Source organism: Plecotus auritus (genome assembly GCF_963455305.1).
Source record: "Plecotus auritus genome assembly, chromosome: 2".
Lineage (NCBI taxonomy): Eukaryota > Metazoa > Chordata > Mammalia > Chiroptera > Vespertilionidae > Plecotus > Plecotus auritus.
In genome coordinates this window covers 29277019-29300364 of record NC_137771.1, presented here as the reverse complement: position 1 = coordinate 29300364, position 23346 = coordinate 29277019, and the positions used below count along the sequence as shown (strand labels likewise).

At 50.6% G+C, this 23346-nt stretch overlaps 1 protein-coding gene across 5 annotated transcripts; it reads left to right on the top strand.

The window, feature by feature from the left end:
- Positions 1-2419: 2419 nt before the first annotated feature.
- On the top strand, positions 2420-23074 carry IPO13 (importin 13; the record flags this gene model as incomplete). 5 transcript variants are annotated; one of them, XM_080655823.1, is made up of 20 exons in its annotated part: positions 2420-3305; positions 5072-5808; positions 11547-11687; positions 11787-11928; positions 12035-12201; positions 12415-12535; positions 12622-12769; positions 13153-13334; positions 13417-13443; positions 13615-13749; positions 13926-14069; positions 15439-15519; positions 16314-16451; positions 16644-16740; positions 19623-19675; positions 21902-21968; positions 22056-22114; positions 22263-22352; positions 22634-22815; positions 22908-23074. In XM_080655823.1, exons 1-20 carry the CDS (start codon positions 3222-3224, stop codon positions 23002-23004), a joined length of 2892 nt encoding a protein of 963 aa, XP_080511949.1. In that variant the 5' UTR covers positions 2420-3221. The 5 variants fall into 5 exon arrangements, 3 of the variants coding, with proteins under 3 accessions (XP_080511949.1, XP_080511950.1, XP_080511948.1); XM_080655822.1 differs by having other exon boundaries at positions 2586-3305; positions 5027-5808; XR_013959915.1 differs by lacking the exon at positions 19623-19675 and having other exon boundaries at positions 2565-3305.
- Between the last annotated feature and the right edge of the window lie 272 nt (positions 23075-23346).

Below are 23346 nucleotides of genomic sequence, written 5' to 3'. Positions count from 1 at the left end.
AGAGAGAGAGAGAGAGAGAGAGAGATTTGTTGTTCCACTTATTTATGTATTCATTAGTTGATTCCTGACTAAGGATTGAACTCATAACCTTGGTGTATTGGGATGACACTCTATTAAGCTACTCAGCCAGGCTTGTTCTCAATCTTTTAAAGTGAGTTTCATAAGAAGTCAAGGTCTTATGGCTAGAAAGAGGCAAAGATGGGTTTTGAACATAGGCCCAAGTCTTTTAACCCTCCTCCTCGGCCCCCTCCTTGCACAGTGAAGTCTCCAGTCCCCATCAGAGCCATGGCATTTCACAGCTCTAGGCACAGACCTGGAATCAGTTACTTTATTTTGGCCTTCCTGTTTTCTCCTTCCAAATCTCCCCTACTTCTACTCTTTCCTCCTTTGATTTATCCTACATACTAAGGTAGACTTTTCTAAAATGCAAATCCAGTCATCAACGCCCAGTTGAAATCGCATGATGGTTTCATATTGCATTTAGGATAAAGTCTAAACTCATTCAAGCATCTACTGTTCCCAACTTGTCTTTCCAACCTCACCTGTTACTCATCCCTCCCTCTTCCCCACCCCACCTATATCACCTTAGACTGAACACAAATTACTAGCTGTATTTTAAACATTTTCTTGATAAAGATTTGTTGAGTGACCAAACCAGAGAGGGTCGGACCTGCATTGCCACCATGTGCCCACCATCCAGATATCATTGCTGACATGTACACATAAGAAACCGTTTGACATTGAAACGGGGACTCAGAACTGTTGGACATTGAAATTGGGACTCAAACATTTTTTGTTATTATATGTTTATTTCTAGTCTGCAGAGGCAAGATTTTTTAAAAGAAAGAAATGGGGGAAAAATAGATACAGAGGCAAAGAAGCATTGAACAGACTGTCAAACTACAGCGGGAAGGCAGGGGAGGTTGCGGGGGGTGCTGTAAGAGATCAACCAAAGGATTTGTACGCATGCATATAAGCATAACCAATGGATACAAGACCCTGGGGGGGGGGGCAGGTAAAGGCATGTACTGGGGGGTGGGGGAGGCCAGGGGGGAGGTCAATGGGGAAAATAAAAAAGGAGACATATGTACTACTATTTGTAATACTTCAAACAATAAAAAAAAAAAAAAAGATTTGTTGAGTGACTGGATTCCACCTGGACTTTGCTTACCAGCTAATTGAGCACCTCCTCCCCCATTCAAGTTTCTCCTCCTCAGGGAAGCCTTCCTCTGCCTTCTCAGGCCTAGGTGGCTATTGCCAATGCTATTTTCCTCCATTGAACACAGGTATAGAGGTCCGCCCCACTCGCCCCCTCCGGGGTAGCTGGCAAGAGTTAATAAAAGGATAAGTGATGCTCTGCCTGGTGTGGCTCAGTTGGTTGGGTGTCGTGAAGTGCACCAAGAGGTTGCTGGTTTGATTCCCGGCCAGGGCACATGCCAAGGTTGCTAGCTCTATCCCCGATAGGGGGCGTGCAGGAGGCCACCTATCCATGTTTCACTCTCACATCGATGTTTCTTCTCTCTCCCTCTCTCCTGCTCTCTCTCTCTCTCTAAAATCAATAAAAAAAATTTTTTTTTCTAAGGATAAAGGGCAAGTGGTAAAGAGAAGGGACTGCTGGGGTCTGCCCCTGAGCATATCTATTGGTGATCTCTGATACCCTGAGTGTCCCGGGGCAAGATAAGCTCAACTTTCCCCAACCTGTTTCCTCATCTGAAAGTGGTGCATAAAATTCCCCGCCTTATAGTTGTTGAGAACTGATGCGTAAGGTATGCAAAGTACTGTTCGTAGCACTTAGGTGTGAGCTAGTCTTATTCTAATTACACATAAATAGAAGTTGCTTCCAAGAACCTTATGAAATTCTCCGAGCACTGTCCATGGTATGTGGTTTCCTGGTTGCTCACTGGGTGGTTCCGAGAGCCGTCCTTTTTTATTCCTGAGGCGCACCGAGCCTCCTTTCTTCTCATGGTACTGACGCCTCCTTCCCACACGGTCCCGTTCCTGGGCCTCAGGGTGCACCCGAAGCGGAGCACCCGAGTGACGGATCCTTCACACCGCTCCTCGCCTCGCCCCCAACACACACACGTTTTCCTCCGACCTGGGCTCCCACCTCCAGCCCCTTGAGTCACACATTCCTAAGGAGCTGCTCCGCAGCTTCCCCTCTAGTTTGACTGGGAGTGCCTGTCGGCCCTAGTAAGCCTGGGGCTCCCGGGGCCCCGCGGGGCCCCAGCCCACGTGCTCCCGGCCTCTGCCGCGAGGCGCCGTCCTCCCGCTAGGAGCAATATAGACTACATTTCCCAGGGTGCGTAGCGACGGGACCTTGGCTCGGCGGGGGCCTCGAGCGACGCGCCGCTCCGTCGCCTGATCCGGAGCGCAAGGGCTGGCACGAGGACAGGCCCAAAGACCCGGAATGAGTTTCCGCGCAGTTCCGCTGGGCCGTGCCGGGCTGTGCCGGGCCGGCCGGGTCAGGGCAGGCGCGGGGGAGGGTCAGCGCCTGAGTCGGCGGTGCCAGGAACAGGCGCTCGGGGCAGCCCGCGCCTCGCTGAGGTCCCCGCCCCGTCCCGGTCGAGCCGGCTAGCCTGTCAGTCACTGGGGCGGAGGCAGCGGCGGTAGCGGGGCCAGAGCCGGGCGGTGAGAAGAGTGAGGGCCAGGCCCAGCGGAGGGGATCTGCCACAGCCCCTCAACATTACGGACTCTTCGCCCCAGAGTGTCGATGCTGCACCCCCGCGCTTCGTTGGAACGCCTTCCGTAACCCTCCAAGGGCTCTTTCCCTCGTGACCTCCCACCCCAGTGACCTCCTCAGAGGACCCAGGAGCGCACTCCGACGAGGGTGTTGTGGGTACAGGCCATCGACCCTGTGACCTCTCACGGGCTGGGGCTCGGTTTTCCCCACAGGCCTCCCTCCCCATGACTTCCTCCTCACAGATTCTGGAAACAGAGCCGTGACCTACCACTGGGATCCCCGCCTGAGAACTCCTCACTGAGGGCTCCTCCTCAGAACCCCCCTCAGTGGCTCTCCTCCTAAGACCACCCCTTTTGGTTTCTGGCAAGCCCTCCACCCCCAATCGAGGTGGGGAGGCCTCGGCAGCCATGCCCACCCTGGGTCCCCTGTCACCACACCACTCCCTGGGCACTCAAGCCGGGGTCTAGCAAGGGGACCAGCAGCCAAGGAGCTGGGGCAGGAGACAGGTCAGGGTCCACCTCCCTGCTGGGGAGGAGCAAAGATGGACCGGCGGGAGGAGCAGCCGGGGGCTGCAGGGGCTGGAGCAGCACCAGCCTTGGACTTCACTGTGGAGAACGTGGAGAAGGTATGAGGGCCCTGGGGTGGGCACTCCAGTGACAGAGCAGAAGGTCTGGGCACTGACACTAATGCCAGGGCCCAGACTTGGGCTGGGTGCCCGCTGGGATGGTGCCCCCAGGACACCTGGCATTTGCTGTCTCTGGGCAGGCAGGACAGCAGTGTTACAGTGTCTTAAGGGGCTCTATTTGGCTTTCCTCAGACATGGGTCCTCTGAGGATAAATACTCGGGGGTCTTGGGATGGCCCCTCCAGGGTGTTGGTGGCTTAGCCCTCCAGCCAGATTGGCTGTTCTCCAGCTCCATGGGAGCTGCAGGAGCAGTGCAGTGAGAACCCGGAACCCAGGAGACCTACAGCTCAGTCCCCAGGAACCATACTGATGCTGAGCCATCCTAGACCCTTTTTGTTGAGCCAGGGGCTCAGAAAATAATCTGAGACTAAAACAATCTGGGTTATGTTTTCAGACTTTCTTGGAGAAGGGCCCTTCCTTTATTGGATGAAGGCAGGCAGGAGTATGGCTGGCCCCCTTTGTTTTGTGCTGGGTCCCAGGGGCCTGGTTCTGCTGGCAGCCTCAGGGTTCTTTTCTACTCACCTGCCCATAAAGCTTCCTGCCATTGCCCTCCCAGACTGCCCCACTGCCCAGTCCATCTTTTTTGAAAACTGTTTCTCACCCACAGAGGCCTGGAATGGAGAATTACATCCTCCACCCCCCAGGATTAATGGGGAGGTAGGGCTACCTTGATGGGAAATAAGGAATAGTTGCAGATAACTCATTTGTTATTCTTGACCCCTGTTTGCCATACCAAATGGTGAGGATGCATCCCTTCTGCTTCTGTTCTCTGCATCCTTGAGCAGCCAAACAGCAACAGTGGCTATAACTGGCTGTCAGAGGGACAGATAGAGCTAAGCCTACTTGGATTGAGACTGCTTAGGCGGTCAGAGTCCTGGTCTCACTCTTCCACCCCATGGGGCTGGGCAGTGTTGGCATGGTGGTGCACTGTTCCGCGTGCTACCAGGGAGATAAACCTCTATTTTCTTGCTGTGTGAAGTCCCAATGGAATTGGGACCCTGGGGATTCAGCTAGTTGAGAATTTCAGGCTAGGCATTTGCCAGGGCAGCAGGCTGAGACTTCTCTGGACCAGTTCTTTGGATCCTCCATGCACTCTATGAGGGGTTTTCTCATCCCCCTCTCCAGTAGGTTTCTGCACAAGGGCTGCCTGGCAAAGTCTTAGTCCTTCTCAGATTTCACACTGGCTTTGGTGCCAGCGTCTGGAGTGACCTAGGGAAGATCCTGGGGGAGCTAAATGGAGCCTTTGGAGTTGATTGGAACAGCTGTGCCTGGGAGGGTCAGGGCCCCTCAGGCTGTTTCATGTTCTTCTCAGGCTTAGCTTCATCCCTGTGGATCCATTCCTTCCACCTGGGCCTTGCCCTTTACCTTGCATGCCTCCCCTTTGGTGAGCTCAGCCTCGTGTGTGTGTGTGTGTGTGTGTGTGTGTGTGTGTGCACGCGCGCGCGCGTGTGCGCTATCCTGTGGAGGTTCACTCTTTGAATCCATAATGTTTTGCTATAAGGAGAAGAGGATATAGTAGAGCATGAAGAAAGTTATCGGTAGGACCCTGGGCCCAGGAAACTGCAGAGCCCTGAGCTCTCCCTTTCTGCTCAGCTCCCCTGTTCAGAAAGAGGGAGCAGTATTGCGGAACCAAATCATACCCTCTTTTCTGGGCTCTGGCAGGATCCAGAGTGGCCACCACCTGCTCAATCCTGTGCTATCCTGCAGGCGCTGCACCAGCTCTACTACGACCCCAACATTGAGAACAAGAACCTGGCTCAGAAGTGGCTGATGCAGGCCCAGGTCTCCCCACAGGCCTGGCACTTCAGCTGGCAGTTACTACAGCCTGACAAGGTGCCTGAGATCCAGTACTTTGGGGCCAGTGCCCTGCACATCAAGATCTCTCGCTACTGGAGTGACATCCCCACTGACCAATATGAAAGTCTAAAGGCGCAGCTCTTCACTCAGATCACTCGCTTTGCCAGTGGTTCCAAGATTGTGCTGACTCGGCTGTGTGTGGCGCTGGCCTCATTAGCTCTCAGCATGATGCCTGACGCTTGGCCATGTGCTGTGGCAGATATGGTACGACTCTTCCAGGCTGAGGACTCACTGGTGGATGGCCAGGGTCGCTGCCTGGCTTTGCTGGAGCTGCTGACAGTGCTGCCTGAGGAATTTCAGACCAGTCGCCTGCCCCAGTATCGCAAAGGTCTGGTGCGGGCCAGCCTGGCAGTGGAGTGTGGGGCTGTCTTCCCATTGCTGGAGCAGCTGCTACAGCAGCCCAGCTCACCCAGCTGTGTGCGTCAGAAGGTACTCAAGTGCTTTTCCAGCTGGGTGCAGCTGGAGGTGCCGTTGCAGGACTGTGAGGCTCTCATTCAGGCTGCCTTCACTGCTCTGCAGGACTCGGAGCTCTTCGACAGCAGTGTGGAGGCCATTGTCAATGCCATCTCACAGCCTGATGCCCAGAGGTGAGCTGGTCCCCTCCTTCCCAGAGTGGGACAGTCTGCTTGGCCATCCATGCATCCATCCATCCATCTGTTCAGTAAACACTAATTGAGTGCCTACGGCATGCGTGGTTCTATGCTGGAGATACAGCAAGGAACCAATCAAGACATGGTCTCTGTCCCATGGTTCAAAGAGGGAGACAGACATTAGACAACTAACCATCCAATGAACTATTCAGTTAAAATAGTTGACTCTTCTCTTTCTCTCAGCCAAGTTCTGGCTGTTCTGCCCCTGACCGTATTGCAAATCTATTTTTTCCATTTCCACTGCCACCACTCTAGTTCAAGCTGTCATTATCTCTCCCCAGATTATTGTTGAGCTTTCTCACCAGTCCCCTGTTTTTACTCTTGTACCCTTCCTTCATTGTCCACCCAGCAGCCAGAGTGATCTTTTGAAAATGAGTATGTAATATTTCCTTTCTGCTCAGAACCCTTCAGTGGCTTCTCACTGCTCATAGGGTAAAGTTCAGGATCCTTAATTTGATTCACAGAGATGCTGCACAATATGACATCTTTAGCCTCACCTCATGCCGATCTCCTTGCTTTCTTCACTCTCAGTCTTTTCAATTCCTTGAATGTCCCATGCTCCTTCCAGGCTCTGAACCATCACATGTACTTGACATATCACTTTAGTCTCAGCTTAAACTTCACGTCCTTCATGATTTTTAAGACTATGTTTGGTGTTTTCTATTATTTTATCTCAGAGCTCCAGTGTTTTTCCTTCTTAGTCCATAACATGGTTTCATTATAAATTAATGTATGTCTCCCCATTAGTCTCTCAGCTCTGTGAGGAAGGCACTCTATCATTTTATTTTGTCATATTGTGCCTGCAGCACTTGGTAGCATTCGATATTTTTGAGCGGATGAAAACTAGGAGTTGCTGAAGTGACCAGGGGTGGAAGAGGTTGGGGGAGTAGGAAATGTTGCAAACTTCAGAAACAACAGCAGGTGCAAAGACCTGTGTTGGACAGCACCATGCACATTCAAGGACTCAGAAGAAAATGAGAGTAGTAAGGTGTTCAGCAAACGTTTGTTGAGCACCTGTTTGTGTGTTGGGCCCTGTAGTGAGGACTAGGAGCATAAAGATAAATGGTTTGATTTTTGCAAGTCAGGAGCTCATAACCTAGTAGATACATGAATGGGCAAGTATAGTCAACGTGATGAATACTCTAATGGAGAGAGCAGAGGGGCTGTAAGAGCCAAGTCTGTGGGTTGTGAAAGGCTGTCCAGAAAAGGTGACAACTGAGCTATTCTTTGAAGGCTGTGTAAGTTAGTCAGATGGAGGTGATGGATATGGCAAGGACATTTCAGATAGATGAAGGGTATGATTAGACAGCAGGGTTTAAGGACCAGTTATAGGAGATCTGGGCCGAGATCATGTAGGATCTTGTCAGTTTAAGATTTCAGTTTTCATCCTAAGGATGATGTAAAGATATGAAAGGATTTTAAGCAGAGAAAACAGCATGATGAGATTTTTGGAATAAGGTGAATTGGCCTGGGGAAACTGGAAGCCTGACACTAACATTTCAGAGATGGGACTTTGGGAACCCTTGGCAGAATTGGAAGGGAAAATAACACTGAAAGAGACAGCATAGGGGAGTGGTTAATGGCACTAGCCTTGGCATTTCATCACATCTGAGCTTGAATCCCAGATGGTCCATCTACTAGATCTGAGACCTTGGGTAAACCTCAGTTTCTTCATTAGTAAAATGTATGTGATCATACTGACCTCACAGGGTTTTAATGCTTTAACTAGAATAATGTACACAGGGCCTGTCCCTGGTATTCTGTGAAGAATATTTTGTTACGAGGATTAAATAAGAGAAGGTCTGTGAAAGGTCTAGCATGGCTCCTGTGTACTCCAGAAACGGCATTTGTTAGTATTTAGTATCATTGTTGCATTAGCAGTTACTATGATGCCTTTCCCCTGGTTTTCCACGTTTTTCAACTTAAGGTGGTTAGCAACTCTCAGGTCAAGGCCTTCCTTGGCAGCCAGAACTCAAGTGCTGGCTGGGCTCAGACAGTTGGGTAAGGGGAATTGGCCAGGGCCAGTGCATGGGTGATGAGGGATGTCCTTGGATATACCCAGGTTTACCCGCCCAGCCAGTCTCTAGGGCTTCGGCAGGTAATTGATGCCTCTTCTTCTATGAACCAATGAGCAAGCAAGAAGCCAGTGAGGAAGCACACCGCCTCTTAAGTGCCTATTGGCTGCAGTTCCCTTTGTTGCTTAGCAACTCTTCCCCTTTTCAGCTCTGCTCCTGGATCTGTAATTGTAGGTCTGGGCTGAGCTCAGCGTGAGTGGCAGCTAAGGAGTCCCAGCAGCCCTGCCCCAGCAGTTCAAGCTAACCAACTGCAATCAGCCCACTTGAACCCAGTCTCAGCCATGGCACTAAAGACATCTTCTCTTATCTCCCACCCCAAACTTTAGGGGCTTTGGGTCTGTTTTCCTGTCTACTCACAAGTCTCAGGCACAGGTGCCCAGGGGTAAGAAATCTATGCAAGAGTTTCCCCAGTGGGTGGGCTGCACCCAGCTCAGAGTTCGAGTTTGGACCTTGCTGTGTTGTAGTCTAGTTTCCTAGCTTTGGCTTGAGAAAGTCACCTTCAGTGGTTTTGACTTCTGGGTCATCCAGCCACTGCCTTACCCAGGTTTCATGACATCAGCCCTCCCCTTGACTAAGCTTGCACTTGCCACCCTTTTCCCTCTCCTCCACAACTGCTGCTGCTTGCCTGACTCTCCTTTGAAATGCCTCCCCCCTTCCACCACCACCCCGCCCCGCAATATGTTTTTAATTCTGGAAAAGCTTTTCATTGGTGACTGAGGGAGGAGAGAAGGTGAATTAGGCTCTTGGAAGCCCCCATCAGTTAGGACTTGAGATATGGGCTGAGATCAGTATAGATCCTTTGGAGAAATTTAGGTTGGACCCTGAAAGAGAGGCAGACCTACAGCAGTATAAGGGCCTTTCTCAGCCTGGAACCTATCTCTAACTTGCTATATGACCTTGAGTAATACTCTGAGTCCTTCTGGGCTATATTGTCCTTGATTTATCTTATTATAAAGCTCAGATAAGAGAATTTAAGAAAATTCATTGAGGACCCATTGTATACATGAATTTTGGCAGGTGTAAGGCAGCTTTGGAATGCAGTGGGAGTGCTATGGGAGCAGGGCACTACCTCCTGCCCCCATCTCAGCAGCTGGGAACTCAGGGATCTTGGCCTTGGCTCTGCCCCTGCTCTTTGTGCCAGATCTGGCCTGAAGGTGCCCATTGTCTGGTGGTACAGCCAGTGTCAGGGTCATGAGACTGAAGCTATCCCAGCTGTCTCTAGGCAGCGCCCTCTGGGGCTGTCTCTGGTCTGAGATATCCTGGTATGGACGTCTTATCTCACCAAAACGGGGGTGTGGAGAAGGCCAACATATTGGACTGGTTGCCTCTGTCCACATTTTACCCCTAAGGTTATTAGGTTATTTACCTAACAGTCTGCTTGGGGCAAGTCCATGTTGAACTCCTGGGCACTCAATTTCTCCCCCCCGTCCTCTCCATAGATTGGTATGGTGACGGCATGATTGACAGCAAAGGAGTCCCAAGCATCTGATTCCCCGATCAGAGTGTCACTTCCTCTGTTTAATCTGGTCTCCACAGAGCAGGCTACTGGGGAGGAGACCAGTGGAGGGAGCTAGCCTTCTCTCAGTCGCTTTTGTGTACTGTTCTTCCTCTGCTGCTCCGTTAGGGGTCATTGTGCTTCTGGGCTCTGACCTAGACCGTCTTCTCTCATTCAACACTTTCTTCCTGAGCAGTTCTCGTCTACTCCTATAACCAGCTCCTTTCTGATGACTCCAACATCTATGTCTCTTGCTCTAATCTCTCTGTTGAGTTTCATGTGTGTTTTTTTCAAATACTAAATCTTTTTTATTTTATTACATTCATCTCCATATCCTTTATTTTTTTCTCTTTCTAAATTTATTTTTTTTAATTTTTTTATTGCTTAAGGTATTACCTATGTGTCCTCATGCCTCCATTAACCCGCCTAATCCCCCCCCGCCCCCCCCCCCCCCCCCGCCAACTCATGCCCTCACCTTCCTGGTGTCCGTGTCCATTGGTTAGGCTTATATGCATGCATACAAGTCCTTTGGTTGATCTCTCCCCCTTACCCCCACCCTCCTCTACCTTCCCTCTGAGGTTTGACAGTGATGCTTCTCTGTCTCTGGATCTGTCCCTGAGTTTCATGTTTTTATATACAACTCTCTGGACACTTCTACCTGCATATCTCATCAGGTACCTCTGATTCAACATGCCTAACACTGAACTTACCACCCTCAGCCTCCCATTAAATTTGATACTGTCCCTCTCCACCCATCCCTCCAGGATTATAGTCCTACTATCTACCTGGTTGTTTAGTCAGTAACCTGAGGGTTTTCCATGACCTTTTCCCATCTTCATATCCAGTTAATCATCAAGTCCTGTTCATTTTGCCTTAGCTCTCTCTGAGTTCATCATCTGCTTTCCCTTCTTGCTGCTACCAGATTACATAGGAATTAGGGTTTGGTAGGGGGTGAAGTGGAAGGTGGGGATTGATGCTCTTAGGAGCTGTTGCTGCTTTTTAAAGTCTTTAACATGGTTCCTGTTAACTCTTTTTTTTTTTTTTTTAAATATATTTTTATTGATTTTTTACAGAGAGGAAGGAAGAGTGATAGATAGTCAGAAACATCGATGAGAGAGAAACATCGACCAGCTGCCTCCTGCACACCTCCCACCGGGGATGTGCCCGCAACCAAGTTACATGCCCCTGACCGGAATCGAACCTGGGACCTTTCAGTCCGCAGGCTGACGCTCTATCCAATGAGCCAAACCGGTTTGGGCTCCTGTTAACTCTTTTATCTCCCATCCTGTTCAGTCTCCCTGAACAGTATCTGTATTCGTTTCCTAGACCTTAGACCTACTGTCATAAAGTACCACACACTGGGTAAACAACAGAAATTTACTGTCTCACACTTGTAGAGGCTAGAGGTCTGAAATCAAGGTATCAACTCCCTCTGAAACCTATAGGAGATTCCTTCCTTGCCTCCTCCTAGCTTCTGGTGGTTTGCTGGCAACCTTTGGTGTTCCTTGGCATGAGCTGTATAACTCCAGTCTCTGCCTTTGCTATCACATGTCATTCTCCCTGTAGGTCTCAGTCTTCACATGGATGTCTTTTATAAGGACACCAGTCGTATTAGGAGCCCCCCTACTCTGTGACCTTATCTGCAATGACCCTATTTCTAAATAAGATTACATTCTGAGGTACTAGAGGGTAAGACTTCAACATATTTTGTGGGGGGGTGGGGTGTGGGGGGACACACAATTCAACCTGTAACAGTCTCCCCTCTAGCCCCTCCAAATTTATGTCCAACCCATATGCAAAATATATTCACCTCATCCAATCTCCCCCAAAGTCTTAATGCATTCCAGCATTAATTCTAATAGGAAGATACAATTCAAACCATAATACTGACCTTATACTTCCTTTCCAGAGTTTTCCAGGAGGTCTCTGACCTAAGCTTCTTCCCAACATGGGCAGCTGCCATGTAGGCCCTGATCTCTCTTTTGCTTTGGATTTGATGTGAGGAGGGGGACTTTAATGGAAAACTGGGTGAATGTAACTTTCCTTCAAATCTGGTGAGGGATGGGCAGACAGCTCTGATGGGTCTCCTCCCCTCATGCCTCCAGGTATGTGAACACACTCCTGAAACTCATCCCACTGGTGCTGGGACTGCAGGAGCAACTGCGACAGGCAGTGCAGAATGGGGACATGGAGACCTCCCATGGCATCTGTCGCATTGCTGTGGCCCTTGGCGAGAACCACTCTCGGTGAGGAGTGGAGCAGCTGGGGGTGGGATAGCAGGGCACTGTAAGGAGGGGAGGTTATGGAGCCTTCTTGAGTGACCTTCTATATCTCCTTCCTCCAAGGGCCTTGCTTGACCAAGTGGAGCACTGGCAGAGCTTCCTGGCCCTTGTCAACATGATCATGTTCTGCACGGGTATCCCTGGCCACTATCCTGTCAATGAGACCACCAGCTCCCTGACACTCACCTTCTGGTATACACTGCAGGTGTGTCTATGTGACCTCCTGTAGGAGGGGGCCATGATGGGAGAAGGTGGCTAATGGGCTTCTGTGGCTGCTGGTGAGGTGGCTAATACTCTTCCCTGGCTCTCAGGATGACATTCTGTCCTTTGAGGCAGAGAAGCAGGCTGTGTACCAGCAAGTGTACAGGCCAGTCTACTTCCAGCTGGTGGATGTGCTTCTGCACAAGGCCCAGTTCCCTTCTGATGAGGAATATGGATTCTGGTCCTCAGATGAGAAGGAGCAGTTCCGAATTTACAGGTGATGGTAGCAGGTCAATCCTAGCTCTAAATGGAGTCCTGAAATAATGAAGGCAATGAGGGGAGGGGCCCAAGGACAGGCTTCCTGAATCCTGGAGCTCCTTTCTCTATTTTCTATGTACTTTTACATGGTTGTGAGGTTACCAGGGTGGGTTCCTGGGCTTGGGGGCAAGATCCAGGCTGTGTACAAGGTCTTCACTCATCTGCTTCTCAGGGTGGACATCTCAGACACGCTCATGTATGTTTATGAAATGCTGGGGGCCGAGCTGCTCAGCAACCTCTATGACAAGCTGGGCCGTTTGCTCACCAGCTCAGAGGAGCCCTACTCCTGGCAGGTACCCCTCAAGCCTGATTCCCTCAGCCCTCCTATATCTGTCACACCCTGCTCTTCAGCCAAGCCAGTGGCACCCTCTTTCCCCAGCACACAGAAGCCCTGCTCTATGGCTTCCAATCCATCGCAGAGACCATTGATGTCAACTATTCTGATGTGGTGCCTGGGCTCATTGGCCTCATCCCACGGATCAGCATCAGCAACGTGCAGCTGGCGGATACCGTCATGTTCACCATTGGTGAGACCTGGTACACACCCATGAGCACATTCTAGAGCCATAGGCACCCATCCCCAGCTACAGCCAGCCTGCTGGGTCCCATCCAAAATGAGAGACACACATGCCCACACACACAGTCAGTGTCGCAGCCAACTAACTGTCCTGGCACATCTAAGGGTCCTTCCTAGTGAGTATACTGAGCTGCAATTTAGTGAGGCTAGTCCTGCTTCTCCACTTTAAGGATCATGTTTGATCATGTGCATGCATATTTGCCCATTCAGCCCTCGGAATGAACAGTGCTCTGTATTGGGGTTGCAACTTGACCCTGCCCGGCAGCTCTGCCTGCCTCGCTGGAACATGGTCTGCCTCAACTATCCTCTTCTCTCTCTCCCTTCTTCCTCCAGGAGCTCTGTCTGAATGGCTGGCTGACCACCCCGTCATGATCAACAGCGTTCTTCCCCTTGTACTGCATGCCCTAGGCAATCCTGAGCTCTCTGTCTCTTCTGTGTCCACCCTCAAGAAGATCTGCCGAGAATGCAAGTATGACCTGCCACCCTATGCTGCCAACATCGTGGCAGTCTCCCAGGTATGCAGGGGCCCTGGGTGGCGCTGGGCCTCAGGCACACTCTGCACTGCTCTGATACCATATTTCTTCTTTTTATTCCTAGGATGTGCTAATGAAACAGATCCACAAGGTGAGCTCAAAAGTTTATAGGGGGCTCCCTGGGGATATTGTAGGAACCCACAGAAATCCTATCTTCTGCCTTGTTCTTTACTCTGTGTTCTTGGAAGCTTCCCAGTTGGTTCATTCTTCCCACCCACAACCAGATGTGTCCAGGACTGACCCTCTATGTTCTATCCCACAGACAAGTCAGTGCATGTGGCTGATGCAGGCATTGGGCTTCCTGCTGTCAGCCCTGCAGGTGGAGGAGATCCTTGAGAACCTGCACTCGCTCATCTCACCCTATATCCAGCAGCTGGAGAAGCTGGCAGAGGAGATAGTGAGTGAGAGCTGGTGTGTGTGTGTGGCCAGGGAGGAGCAGGGGTGAGATTCTGGGGCTTCCCTTTGTGTGGACTATGCTGCTGAGGGATAGGGTTGGAGATGGCAATCAGGGCTGGGGCCAGGGAGCCAAACTGGGACTGGAAGATCCAGAACTTGGTTGTCTTCTCCCCATAGCCTAATCCCTCCAACAAGCTGGCCATTGTCCACATCTTGGGGCTTCTCTCCAACCTCTTCACCACGCTGGATGTTAGTCATCATGAGGATGATCATGAAGGCTCTGAGCTCCGGAAGCTGCCAGTACCACAGGGACCCAACCCCGTGGGTGATGTTGTCATTGCCATTGCCCCCACCTCCCAACCCTGTGGGAATGTCATTGTCACCTCCAATTCTATGGGTAATATTGTCATTGTTCCCTGTGGCATGATGCATTTGATCCTGTGAATGATCTTATCATTGCCCCCCACTCTCTGGGGAGTGATGTCATTATCTCACCCTATGGGTGGTGTCTTTGTCCCTAGCCCAACTAGGATGATGCCATTGTGGTTCCCACACCCCATAAGGGACACTGACATTATCTTTGAAGCCCTAAGTGATGTAATTATGGGCCCTTGTTTAACCCCTAATTCCGGGGCCTTTCTACTTCAGCATTCATTGTTCCCTGTGGGCACCAAGGATGCTTACGGTACATGCTCTGCTTGTAATAGTTTTTACCTTTGAGTTGCTCCCAATCTAGAGGAAATACATGTAAACAGATTGTCACAAAGCAGTGTGATAAGTGCTGTGGTAAGCTCGGGCAGGCACAGGGTGTTGGGTGACCACTTATAAGCTATTTGATCTGGGGCAAGCCTCAGCTTCCCACTCAAAACTGTGAACATCAGAATATTGGCTAGCTCATCTCATAGAACTGTTGGGTAGCACATGTGGTCTTGAGTGAAAGTACTTTGCATACTGTAAAGTTTTGTAAAATGTGAGGGACTGCTTTGGTCATTGTTCCCAGTACCCCCTTTAGTGTTTCTCCTGAAGAGTAGGAAGCCACAGTGTCCTGGCCCCTCTGCTCAACTCCCCACCCTACTTACAGTTACCCTTTGGCTCCAGACTAAGTCTCTACCACAGAGCCCCATCTATGGTAGTCGTCATCCTGCCTTCCCTCACCTCCCAGGACCTCATTCTGCTCTCTGCTCCTGCATAAGCTGCCTGTGTTATGCATCCCTTGGGCTGTCTACTCTAAGCCTATCTGGGGCCAGCCTGTATGCTTTTGGCACTAAGAGTGTTACTGAGCAGAAATAGAGAGGAAGTTGCAAAGTTTTAGTAATCTTTTTTTTTCCTCTTGCCTCTTCTTCTTTTTTTTTTTTTTTTTTTTGTCCCACCACCATTTATCCCCTGTATACCTTCCTCACCTCCATCCACCCAATACCGCTCACAATTTAGTAATCTTATGAAGCACTCATAATATCCCTGCTTTGCAATTTGAGGCTTCTTCTAAGAGGATCCCTAGAACTCAAATATCCTCTTTCATTCATAGGACATTGAGCAAACACTCCTTCTGCCAGGGTCCCATTTATTGAGTCTTCAATACATGGTCTGGGGTGATAGGCTTGAATTTGAACTTCTGGCTTACTTCCTACTACCAGGTCCTTCTCCAGTGAGTGACAGTGGTTGTGGGGGCATCTTCTTCCTGTGTCTCCAGGTGGTAGTGGTGCTGCAGCAGGTCTTCCAGCTTATCCAGAAGGTGCTGATCAAATGGCTGAATGATGCCCAGGTGGTGGAGGTGAGTCCCAACCCTTGCTCTCTGCCCCATGGTGACTTTTCTCAGAGGTGGAGCAGGAGGAAGGTATTGCTGCCCCACTTAAGCTTGCGATGGTCTTGAGGAAATAAAGGAGGCAAATCCTTTTCCATAGATATAAGGAATCTTTTGGGAAAGCATTCAGAACTTCCCAGTATCACAAGAAATGCTCAACCAAAGGACTATGATATGGTTGAGTGACAGTCAGGGATCTACTTTCGCATCAGAGACCTGCCTTTGGTCTCTTTTTAATTCAGGATTTTGTTGCTGTTGCTGCTCCCTGAGAGGAAATAGTGGAGATGTAAGTAGGAAGAGTTACAAAGTTCCATCTGTGCCCCTCTGAAAAGGGCCTTTTTGCCTCCTGCCTTTCAGGGTCAGGGTGAGACTTCTTTACCTTCCTTGGTTCGCAGAGCCAGGCAAGGCTTATAGGTAAGGGCCCCTTCGTAGGCCTCCTCTGTGCCAGGCCTCCATTCTGTTCCAGCCTATTGTGACTTGCTGACCAGGGCCCCTTTTCTTTTTCTTTTTTCTTTTTCAATTGAAATACATTTGGCATATAACAATGTGTAAATTTAAGGTCTACAACCTGTTAATTTGATACATTTCTATGTTATAACATGATAAAATTGCCATTATAGCCATAATTAGCTCCTCTATCACGTCACATAATTAGCATTTCTTTTTAGTGGTTAGAATAATTAAGATCTAGTGTTTTAGCAAATTTGATGATTATAATGCAATTTTTTTTTTCTCTTTCATGGGCCCCTTTGCTTCCTCCCAAGGCGGTGTGCGCTATTTTCGAGAAGTCTGTTAAGACGCTATTGGATGACTTTGCCCCCATGGTGCCACAGCTGTGTGAGATGCTGGGTCGGATGTACAGCACCATCCCCCAGGCCTCTGCTCTTGACCTCACTCGACAGGTGGGCCTTCTGATTGGGACAACAGTCTTCTGGATTTCATCCTAATTAGAGATCTATCTGACCAGGATGGGGTAGGTGGGTGGAGTGGGTTGATGGTTGCCCTGCCAGAGGTCCTCACCTGCATTCCAGGGATGCTGGCCTATCCTGGTGATGCAGGGCCTCAGCTGACCAGCATTCTCTGCTTTCTTGTAGCTGGTCCACATCTTTGCCCATGAGCCTGCCCACTTTCCCCCAATCGAGGCCCTCTTCCTGCTCGTCACCTCCGTCACACTCACTCTCTTCCAGCAAGGTAGGTCCTGACCAGGGTCTCTGCTGCTGCCGCCACTGCCACTGCCTCTGCTTCCCTGACTGGGGAGCCAAAGCTGCCCACTATGTTCTCCTCTGTCCCCTGAGTTGCACATGGGACTTGATGGGAAACTTAGGGGATGGAGCACAGCATAATTGTCAACCTTATAAATAGTTGACACCTTAGATTGAAGTGGATAAGAGAGTGAATGATGTCTTCTACTGGCCTGCTGGGCTAAGGGCCAGTCTGGATGATGGGAAAGATGGGGCCAGAAGCTCTGAGGGGCTTGGGTACCAGGCTGGCTCCTTTTCTTTGGGATATAATGAAAAGTAGAAAGAGCATGGGCTTTGAAATCAGGCACACCTAGATTCTAAGCTCATCACCACCAAGTAGTTGTGTGACCTTGGGCAAGTCACTTACCTTTGTAGAGCCTTTGTTTCCATATCTGTGAAATGGAGATTTCTTATACTTGATAGGATTGTTATGGGCATTAAGTAGCATCTTTTGGGCCCTTGGCTAAGGGTTTTTTCACACGAATTTTATTCCCTTCCAGGCCAAAAGCCTATGGCTGTGGTGCCACCCACTGTCCCCATTCACTGGCCCTTAGCCTGAAAGAATTGGCAAAAGGGAGCTCCAGGCTTCCCCTGCTGTCTAACCAGGCTTCTAACTTGGAAATGAAACAAACTGCTCTTCACCAGCCTGATGAATCTTGCCTAGACTCGTGGTTGCAGGATTGAGGCTCACCAAGGGTCTCAGCTGGAGCCAGAGTGCTCTCTGCTTGTGTCCTCGGTGTCTGGTTACATGACACTGGCCTCTGCTCCGGTGGGCTCTGGGTAGGTCCAAAGTGGGGAGAAAGCTGAGCCAGAAGGCCAGATATGAGTATCCTCAACTCTACTCCTTTCACTCCTCCTATTTAGTTGGAGACAAGTCTTGGTGGTCCTGCCTCCTGATTATCCAACAGTCTGTCCCCTGCTCCCCACCCTCCATGTCCAAAGTCTCGGTATAGGGTCTCCGGATTACCTCAACAATTTTCTGACTGGTTTTCCTGGCATTTGCCCTCTCCAATCCATTCTGCACCCTGTAGCTGTAATGTTCTTTATAAAACACAAATCTGAGCATTTTCCCTCCCTGGCTCAAAACCCTTTCATTGCTCCCCATTGCCCTCATCCCATTCCTACCCACATGGTGTAGTGCCTGCATACCTCTCGACATCCTCTCCTGCCAGTGTCCCCATGACTCCAGCCGTCCAGCCACACTGACTCTTCCCTTATCATGTCCCATTTGATCCCTGTGCCTTGCTCCCTTTCAGGAATACCCTAAGCCCTTTACTGGGTGAGCTCTCATTCCTTCACACCTTACCCATGCATCATTCCTCAGAAGCTTCTCTGAATCTAACTTCCTGCTGAAACTGCATCATGTATACACTGTTGATACAGCGCCAATTACACTCAATAATCAGCCTTCACATATGTCCCTCTCCCTCTCCCTAGACTGAGCCCCTAAAGGACAAGGTTAGGTCTCTTCTCTCTGTATGCCCAGTGTCCAGAATGAGGCCAGCATGGAGCAAGTACCAGACACTTTACAAAAGGAGGCTGAGGGTTCCCTGCCCTGAGAATCTTTCTCCTTCACCGTCTGGCCCACCGCCAGCAGGGCGACTGTTGAATATCACACCTATTGTCTGCAGTGTGACCCATGCATGGTGCACATCAGGCCTCGCTTTCCAGGACTTGAGTAACTCAGGGTTCAGATGTGAAGGGGGCGGGCTTTATCAGTGGCCTGGAAAAGGAAACAAGGAAGAGATTATTATCTGCTTTAAAGTGGGGAAACCAAGTGTTTGTGGCTTGCGCAAGATCACACAGCTCCTTAGTGGTGTCTCAGGAGAGCAGGTGTTCCTGCAGTGTCTGCAATTGAGAGTGGAGTGGCCTGGGCAGGAGCTCCAGGCGCAGGCCTTGTCCTTGCCACAGATATCAGAACTGGAGGCAGAATACTGTCCAGCATCCTATTTGTTGGGCTTGGTTGTCTTGCTGGACAGGGTGGTCCCCTCACCTGTATGCTATCCCAGTTTTGCCCTCCCTTCCTTGGGCTCTGCCCTCCACTGCACCATGGGGCAACACATTAACTGGTTTCCCTCTTTCTTCATGTGGGCTGGTGGTGGGAGCTGGTCCTCAGCCCTGAGCCTGGCTCTCTGCTTGTCCATGTGGAGGGGCTTTGCTGGGTGGGACTTTCATTTTTGGCCTCAAGAGGCAGTTTCCTTCCCTAGGCCCTGCCAATGGGTTGCCTGGCCATCCCCACTACATATTGGGCATTGCCCTTCCCAAGAAGGAGTCCTCTGGTAAAGTGGACCCAGTAGGTTCCCTTCCTTGGCCAGACCAAGAGCACTAAGGCCATCGAAGTGAGGGGGCACTTGCTCAGGTTCTGTTCCCTGGCCATTTCAGGGCCTTCAGCCAGGCCTCCAAAGGGGAGGTACCAAGAACCAACCAGCTCTGCCCTCCTGTTCGATGGCTACTGATGGGGAAGCAGCTTAGGGCTACCTCAAACTGCTGAGGCCGAAGCAAGAAATTCAGGGGTGTTTCTTCAGCTATGTGGAGTCCAGCATTGCTCAAGCACCACAGGACAACTTGGGGGACTGACCTAGGAGGAGCGGGGAGTAGGTGGAAGGCCCCTTGGGAGGGAACTGGGGCAGGCCCGTCCTTCACTTTGCCGTCTCTTTCTGTTGGGCTTCTCCCAGTTCATGGTTTTTGTATGTTTTGTTTCTTTATCTTGCTTCCTGCTGCTCATGTGCCCCCACGCTGTCTCCCTGCAGGCTCTCAGTCCCACATAACTATATGAGGTTGAGTTGCTGTTTGTATAATTTTTTCTTAAGTTCCATCTTTATTATATTTTAGGGCCCAGGAATCATCCTGATATTGTTGATTCATTTATGCAACTCCTGGCACAGGTGTGTTTTAGTTTTATTCATTCACGTTCTGTTCTCTCTCTTTCTCTTTCTCTTATGTTGAAATTCAATTTAAGCCTATTTTTAGCTTTCTGTTGACAAATTTTTTTTCTGTTCAGTTGAATAGAGTTTCTTCATCTGTTTCCGTGGAAGTTGACAACCCAACATCCTCCTTTAGTGCCCCTTTGCCTCAGCTAGCTCAGTCTTCTACAAAGACCAGGGAGAGGCTGATCCCAAAGGGAGGCAGTGGGCTGGCCTGGTGGGGGTCGGGAAGGGAGGGGGTGGTAACTGTGCCCAGCAGCTCCTGGGCGGCTGGGGTGCCCAAGAAGTTCAGGGGTAGAACTGAAGTTCAAGGGCCTGGGGTTCATTGTCCCCGTGCTCCTGCCGGGAACTGCCTGCCTCAGTGCCTCCAGCCTGCTCTTGAGAGGTAGGCTCCGAAGGGTGGGGCTGAGATGAATGTGCTTCCGTGGAGCCCAGAGCCCAGAGCTGGGCTGCTGGACAGGTTGTGCTGCTGCTGGGAGGCGGGGTGCTGGCTCCACTGTGAGACTGTGTTAGGTTGTATGTGTGTTTAAGTGTGTCGGAACTTACTTTGTATGTTTTGGTTTGGTAAGAACAGAAATCATGTAACTGCTGTAAGTAGTATGTGTATTATGTTGGATTTGTAGTTGATATGTGGATATGTGCATTGGTGTGTGTTTTATGTTGATGTGTGTAAGGCATTGATGGATTTTGAATGTTGATATGTGTTGGAGACATGTGCATGTTGGGCTGTGGGAATGTGTATTATGGAGGATAGGTATATATATTGTGGTATCGGTAGGTCTGTATTACAGTATGTGTGTTTTGGAAAAGATGTGTTGGGCTATGGGAACGTGAGGTTAGTATATGGGAGTTCTGTGTGTTAGGGGGCTCCTGCAGGTTGCGGGGCGGGGGGGAGTCCTGTGGGTAAAGGTAAATAATGTGGGGAGGTTTATTAATCATTCCACAAATATTTATTGTGTAATACATACTTGATACTCTGCTAGGTGCTGGGGATATAATGGTGCGCAAAAGCGGGCACGATTCTTACTCTCTTGTAACTTATAGTTTGTTTGGGGGGCAGGGTAAAAGGCGTGGGGAATAGGGAGTGCTCTGGGCCTGGATGGATAGGTGTGTGGGTATCTGTGAGGATGTATCTTTGTGGGTGAGGGTATTTGAGTATGTATTTGTGGATGAATGTGTTGAGAGAGTACATGTGCTGGAAGATTGGCAGATTGAGGGGGGTGTGGGTGTGGAGCTGGTTTGGGGATGTGGCGATTTGAGTGTGTGAATATGTAGTGAGGGTGCATTGCAAATGTGGGGGAGAGAGAGAGAGAGAGAGAGAGAGTGTGTAAGGGAATTGTGTTTGAGGGTAAGTAGGGTGTTTCCATGAGGGTGCGTGTGAGTGAACATGGCAGACTGAAAGGTATGTGAGGGGCTGGAGAGTTAGGGGTCTGTGTGTTATGCCTTGGGAAGCTGCTGGGGAACAGCAGCATGTGATGACTGCTGGAGCTGTGCAGAGCATCTCCTGTGACCTGAGGATGTGCCAGTCATGTCCTGGTACCACTTGGGGTGGGCTCTCTGCCCGCTGTTCTCCATCCATTCCCCCACATGGCAACACGGCTCCTGGGCTGGGTATGGCTGTGAAGGCCCTGGACACAGGGTATCTTGGGTGAAAGGTAGGGCCATGGCTCCAAGGCACCTACCCTATTTTTCCTCTTTCTGATCTAAAGGGTGTCTGCGGAGGGACAGGACATGGGAGGAGGCTGTTGGACTGTGTTCCATGTCCAGTTGCCATCTCTTCTTCCTGCTGCTCTGTTAATAAATAGAGGGGGCCTAAACTGGCTCTGTGAATCAAGAGAGATCACTGCTGGTACTTGAGCCTGCAGGAATCTGTCCCTGATGTTGGGCGGGAGGGGAAGGTGTTTGCTCAGGGAGTAACTTGGGACCCAAGCTATCTGCCTTATGACCCCCAACCTCTCTCATACACTGTGCATTCATGTACACATACATGTACACAGCATTCCTTGGCTGCTTCTCTCCTGGCCTCTGGAACTCTGGGATGGTCTGTGTCCCCAGAGATGGCTGGGTAGTTGGTTTTGACAGCCTCTACCTGTGGTGCGTGAAGTTGGGCCCTGGGGTGGCAGGTGAGTCGGGGGGATGGTCTTTGCAGCTGGCTGGAGCTGGGCTTACCAGCTCCACCTCCTGCAGGCTCTGAAGCGGAAGCCAGATTTGTTCCTGTGTGAACGGTTGGATGTCAAAGCTGTGTTCCAATGTGGTAAGTGGGGCAGTTGGACAAGTGGGCCTGGGGCCCCCTTGGGAGGATCCTTAGGCTCTTTCTGATCTGCTTCTGCCTCTCCCACAGCTGTGCTGGCCCTCAAGTTCCCTGAAGCACCTACTGTCAAGGCCTCCTGTGGCTTCTTTGTGAGTCCCATGCTGCCCCTGACCCCCCCGCCCCCCGCCCCACCACCACTACCCCTAGGACTCCAGAGGGTAGGGGTGTGGTATATGGGTCTTATCTCCAGGATGAGGGGGTAGGAGCTGGGCTGACAGGCCTCTTTATCCTCTGCAGACAGAGTTACTGCCTCGATGTGGGGAAGTAGAACCCGTGGGAAAGGTAGTACAGGAGGATGGCCGTATGCTGCTCATAGCAGTGCTGGAGGTGAGATGGAGCAGGGGGGTGCTTGATGTGGGTACGGTGGCCCTTGCTTCTGTGGCAGCTGCCCTTTTGGGAATCTTGAGCCTTTGGTTCCCTAAACTCTCTGATTCTGTTTTTTCCTCACTTAAATGTCTGAAAGTTGTCAGAGTTGGCTCTCAAAAAGCAGCACTCACTTGTCATATGCAGTTTGGCAGAGGAACTGTCTGAGGGGGGTGGGGCATGGCTCAACACCCTTGCTGCAGAAGGGACAAGACCCTGGTGTACTGAGAACCTGTCTTCCTCAGGCCATTGGAGGCCAGGCCTCCCGCAGCCTCATGGACTGTTTTGCCGACATCCTATTTGCTCTGAACAAACACTGCTTCAGCCTCCTGAGCATGTGGATCAAGGAAGCATTACAGCCACCTGGCTTTCCCTCTGCCCGCCTCAGCCCTGAACAGAAGGACACCTTCAGCCAGCAGATCCTTCGGTGAGCAGAGCTGGTGGGCCTGGGCTCAGGTCTGGAAGAGAAGATGAAGTAGTGGTGGATGGTGCTAACCTGGTCTCCCTTCTCTCCTTCAGCGAGCGAGTGAACAAGAGGCGGGTAAAGGAGATGGTGAAGGAGTTCACACTGTTGTGCAGGGGACTACATGGCACAGATTACACAGCCGACTACTGAGGGGCATTCCCGTCCCACCCACTCCTCACTCCTCCCTATCCCCAAAGAGTAAACCTGGACCCTCACTGCACTATTGTCTCTGCTTCCTTTCTACTGCCACCACCACCTAACTGGATGACCCAGAAGGCCTGGGATAAGGATGGAGGATTCCTGGATCCGGGCCTTGATAGGGAGTGGTAGAGCCAACGTCTAGCTCAGGGGTGGGCAAACTTTTTGACTCGAGGGCCACAATGGGTTCTTAAACTGGACCGGAGGGCCGGAACAAAAGCATGGATGGAGTGTTTGTGTGAACTAATATAAATTCAAAGTAAAGGAGCGGAGGGGAGAGCAAGAGAACCGGAT